This window comes from Sus scrofa, chromosome 14 (assembly GCF_054392235.1).
Source record: "Sus scrofa isolate SSC_HxYL_T2T_F1_AM1 chromosome 14, Sscrofa_HxYL_maternal_Yorkshire_Landrace_v2.0, whole genome shotgun sequence".
Lineage (NCBI taxonomy): Eukaryota > Metazoa > Chordata > Mammalia > Artiodactyla > Suidae > Sus > Sus scrofa.
In genome coordinates this window covers 154,981,878-154,987,015 of record NC_139396.1, presented here as the reverse complement: position 1 = coordinate 154,987,015, position 5,138 = coordinate 154,981,878, and the positions used below count along the sequence as shown (strand labels likewise).

The 5,138-nt window shown below is 49.3% G+C and overlaps 1 protein-coding gene across 2 annotated transcripts; it reads left to right on the top strand.

The window, feature by feature from the left end:
- The first annotated feature begins 1,881 nt into the window (after window positions 1-1,881).
- C14H10orf120 (chromosome 14 C10orf120 homolog) lies at window positions 1,882-3,837 on the top strand. 2 transcript variants are annotated; one of them, NM_001105297.1, is given in 4 exon segments: window positions 1,905-2,131; window positions 2,344-2,419; window positions 3,067-3,298; window positions 3,683-3,813. In NM_001105297.1, coding segments are annotated over 4 exon segments (639 nt in total). In that variant the 5' UTR covers window positions 1,905-1,931.
- Window positions 3,838-5,138: the final 1,301 nt, after the last annotated feature.

Here is a 5,138-nt window from a genome sequence, read left to right as displayed (position 1 = left end):
TAGGTCCTGACAGTGCCATGCTTTTTAACCAGTACCTGTTGGGACAAAGCCATAGCTTCTCCATCTAAATATCTGGAGGCTGCTGGTGCACAGCCAGCCCTAGAATGTCTCTCATCAGCCCACAGTCCACTGCTGATGTCTCCTTGTATTTCCTTCTAGTCTTTTTTTCCTCTTGCGTACTTGCATTTTATAGCATCCAGATCATACTCTGTATATGTTTTGCATTCTGCCTTTTTTAGTTCACATGACATCATATTATTGGAAATTTGTCAAAGACTTGATTTTTGATAGGCCACTGATATTCTATCACGTATCATTCACTGGTTGTCCCACAAATATTTGCGTGCATACACCGTGTCAGGTGTTGTGTGACTTGTACAAGCAGCTGAGTGTAGAACAAATGTGTGAGTCAATGAACGCCCGGCAAGGAGCATTTTCTATACTGCTCAGAGGTGCTAGTTGCCGACTTCCAGGTTCACAGCTCTACCGGGTAAATGAACTTGCCTACGTGAGAAGAAGGAGCACCCATGTGTTTTAGGTGGCTGATGGTATGACCATGTTTTAAATGCCCCCACTTTGGAATGTTACCTGGCAGAAGCAAAGCAGAGTCTTTGGGCCAGTACTTGTCAGAGGCATCCTCTTCATGAGCTGCTTCTTTGCTTTTTTTTTTTTCCCACTTATTTTTTCAACAGGTAATATGTTCACATGGTTTTAAAACTCCAGACAAAAAAATTAATATACACAATGAAAAGGCTGCTTCCCATCTCTTCCTGCTCTGCCAGGAACCCACCTCTGGTAACTGCTTTTTATTATTTTTGTGTGTATTATTCTAGAGTTTCTTTATGCAAATACAAGTAACATGCTTAGTTTTCTTTCCCAACCCAAAAAGGTAGCCTACAATTTATATGCTTTTGCACCTTACTTTTTGCTCTTAAAAAGTATTTCTCAGACCTATTTCCATATAAAGATTTAAAAAAAATTATTCCTATAGCCCTATTACTCCTACATAGCAGTCGACTGTGTGATTAACCATGTCTCCATTAGTGGACATTTAAGTTTGCTATTCAGTTTGTCATCTTAAACAAGGCTGCATTGACCAACCTCGGGCATATTTTATTTTACACACGTAATTGCTGGGTAAGGGGTAAATGCATTTCTAACTTTTGAAATACGTGGCTTAATTACTTTCCATGGGGGTTGTGCCCATATACATTCCTACCAGCAACCTTCGTGACCCCACCTTGGGGTCAAGGATGATTGCTTATGGAGTCAACAAGCTGAGCATCTGTTCTATACCAGATCCTATGCTAAAGTACTGCCTTGCAAAGAAGAAGATGCTATTGGAACCTGTGTTTGAGTGGAAAGAGAAACCTACTGGACAACCAAGTCAACATGTGACAAAGCACTGTAACATGGCACGGGAAGTGCTGCGTAAATGTGGACCAAGGGCTAATTTATTCCACAAGGAAATCTTCAAGGAGGCAACAATTAAGCTGGGCCCTAAGAGACAAGCAAGTTGCCAAGGGGGAGAGAGATGTTTGAGATGGAGAGGAGCATGTCTGGAAGACGACTCCAAGAACCATGGAGAGAGGGCAAGGATGCAACAGGAGGCACTGACACGGAGGGGGGGCAAGCCAATACCAGAGAGAGATTTTGCTGATGACTCTTCATCCTGAGAGACTCGAATAGTCTTTATGGCTTTGTTTGTGGCAGCTACGGGGTAACATCTTCTCCCCCCACTCTATTCCTCTGGACTCCAACGTACTACGATCCATTTCACACCTGGGGCATCATTTGATGCCTAAACTCAGACCTCACAATAGCTCCCATGTAGGCCAGTTATGATGCAAGAAGAGTGTGTGACTGTCCCTTGGGTCCCCCTAAACTGTCTCCAGGTGCTGATGCCTCCCATCCTAGCCTATTGCCAGAGTATGATCAGAGAAGGGGAGAGTGGCTGTCAGAAGATTGGAAAACAGAGGACTAGAGAGTCAAGGGCCCAAGAAAAGACGACTACAGGGGGGAAGTCAAGTAAGAATGGAAGGCCAGTCAGAATGTTCAGTATAAGTGACTCCTTTCAGGATAAAGGCTCCCTGTGCTGCCGAGGGCATCTATGTCCCCCTTCACCGTTGGGGTGAGTGTAGCCTGCGCTTCTGGCCCATTCCTTCCCACCCAGGTCAGAACACGGCTAAGGGGAAGAGCCCAGCCTGTGGCTGCAGAAACACTGGTCACAGGGACCCAATCCTGACTAATGCAGAGTCACCCTTTGTGAGATTTCTTGCTCCAAAAGGGAAAAAGAGAAAGACCCTTCTTGAGTTCTGATACACCTGCCTCTCTGCCTTCTAGGATATGGACCAAATTCTACAAATCAGACCCTCGCATTGCCCTTGGGAAATACTCCCCCTTGGAAAAAGAGATCCTTGTAAGTGTCCTGAATTTATACACAGGGAGGCCCCCCCTGGAGGTCAGGCTAGGGGAACCAAGAGGTTCAACCCCCCCCACCCCACCCCCGCCCCCACAATAGAGATGTAAGTTTCCAAACAGTTGGCTTGAGTTGGTTTGAGTCAGCTGGTGGCGTCCACACTTGCATAACGAAACACTACCTTATTTTGAAGTCCCAAGTAGGACTGTAAATACAAGTGATAAAAAGTGATGGAAGCTGCTTTTTCTTGAGCCCTTATGTGGCACTAGTTGCTTTTATATACGAAGTCTTATGGAGGCCTCACCTTGGCTCTTTCAGGTCAGTAAAATTCTTTTAAATTCGTAGTAGATAACATGGAGAGTCAGGATTTGAACCCAGGCTCATCTGACCTCAAAGATCTGCCCTCTTAGAGTTCTCCTGTGTCACTGCAGTGCCTCCACTGCTGCTGTGGTGCGAGTTCGATCCTTGGCCCGGGAACTTCCTCACGCCCTGGACAAGGCCAAAAAAAGATCGGCCCTCTTTCTCACTACACAGGGGCTCGGGCGCACTCAGCAAAGGAGGGTGAAGGTGCCACTCTTTCCTTCTTCCTGTGGGTGCCCCCTGCTCCCGTCCCACTGAGATTTTACCAGTCTCCTTCCTCTTGTCAGCGTCTAGGTGGCGTTCACACCATAGCAGCCAGAAGGTTTCTGACTTACAAGCAAGAGGAAGAACGGAAAATGGTCAAGGAACTGCAGCTGCTGTCTTCAGACTACAAACGGGCGGTGGAATATAAAAAACAACATTCCCTTCCCTGTGGGCCCCTAGAAAAAATTTGGACGGCAAAGGTGGTCGTGCCCCCGGAGGAGTTCCAAATGCCACAACGAGAGAGGCTGAACATCAGCAGGCACGTGGAACGGATGCACTTTGCCCGGGCCCTGGGGAATAAGCAGCATTTACCTGCCATCAAAAGGCTTCAGAGCTCTTTGCTCCTGTCTGGAGGGGGCCTGGCCCCCACAGCCACAGACAAGGCGGGGGAGGGTAAGGATGGCGAGGGTGTGGATCACTGCAATGATGCCCATCCAGGGGAGAGAGAGGAAGCGGCGAGCAAAGCCACCAAGAGACAGGAGATAAAGATGGATGTAACGTTCAAGTCAGAAGAACCCAAAAGATGTATCATGTACCATCCAAATGCTCTAAAACCATTCTTTCCCACAAAGAAAGTAGAAAGGTCCATCACTGGCTTAACAAACAGAAGTCTTTGGAACCTGGCCGAATTCCCCGGAGATCTCATGCTGATGAGTCAGAATTTTATATCACGAGGAGTCCACGCCAGTGATGTGCCAAAGGCCAACCGCCTGGAAGGAGACAGCGCCTGGAAAGAGGACACGCGGAGAGCTGCTTCCCATCTGTATTAAAGTTTTATTTATTCCCCATGGTAACCACGTGTCCTGGTCCTCGTTACTCCTGCAGCTCTGCCCTGCATGGCTTCCTTCCTTGTCGCCTTACAGGACCCGATCTCCAGAGCATCCTCAAGGTAAGACGTAGCTGCTGAGGTTGCCTGGTTTTAGGCAAGACACGGCTCTCAGGTTCTCACCTCCTGCCCCTCAACAGCCTGGCTTCCCAGGACTCAGGCTCCTCCTTTTCACCTGCTCCCATGCGGCCTGTGCTGCTTACCTACTTCTGTGAAGCAAATCACCTCCAAACCTAGGGACTGACACCAACAATCCTTGGTTTAGTTGATAAGCAGTTTCGGCTGGTCTCATCTGGGTTTCTCATGGGACTGCGGTCAAGTGTGCGTCGTTTAGCTGGCCCTCCTTTCGGGAGTTGACAGCTATTAGCTGGGTCAGTGGGAGGGTTGGGTCCCATGTTTCCTTCCTCCAGCAGCTCCAGCAGGCCAGCCCAGGCTTGGTCACAGGGCCACGGCAGGAGCCGAGAGAGTACGTGAATGTTTGCAAGACTCAGAACTAGCACACCAATTGCTTGGCCACAGTCTGTTGGCTGTCGCAAGACACATGGTGGGTGCAGATGCCAGGGTGGGTGCATGGGCTTCTTCTCTTGATGGGAGGAGGTGCAAAGTCTTTCTGCAAAGGCACATGAACTCAGGGAGGCAGGGACGGTCAGGACCGTGACGGCAGTCAGTCTAGCACAGAGTCCCTGCAGCTGGAGCTGGGAGCAGCCCGTAGCCCAGATGGGGGGTGGAGGTAGGGACACAGCTCAGGAAGGAGACTGCCCAGGCCTAAAGGCTAGGAGTCTGCTCCATGCTCCCCGCTTCTTGCCTGGGCCTGCAGCTTCTGCCGTGGAAGGCAGGGCCAGCCAATTCCCGGCCTCATCTACGCTGCCTTCCTCTTCCATGCAGCCCAGCGACTTACACCCTCCTCATGCAGTCAAGTGCAGGCCAAGGGCACGCCAGGCTGTAGCGGGCACAATTCCTTTGGGAATGTCATGGCCGTTATTGCTATTCCCATGAAAGCCTTGCCTTCATCCCTGGGGGCCTGAGAGCTGGATGGCTTTGGATAAGGTATTTACTCTCCCAAGTCTCGGTCCATTCATCTGCAAAATGCTAATTTAATAGTAACTGGCCCTCTGGGTTCTGGAGGATAATCCATAGTCCAGGGCTCAGGGCCCCCGCCCAGGGAGGCTTTCCACCATGTTACCCGCCACTGGCACAGCTTCTGATACTCATTTCATTTACCCAACCAGATGACATTTCCTTCCTCAGGAAGTAGAAATCAACAGAATG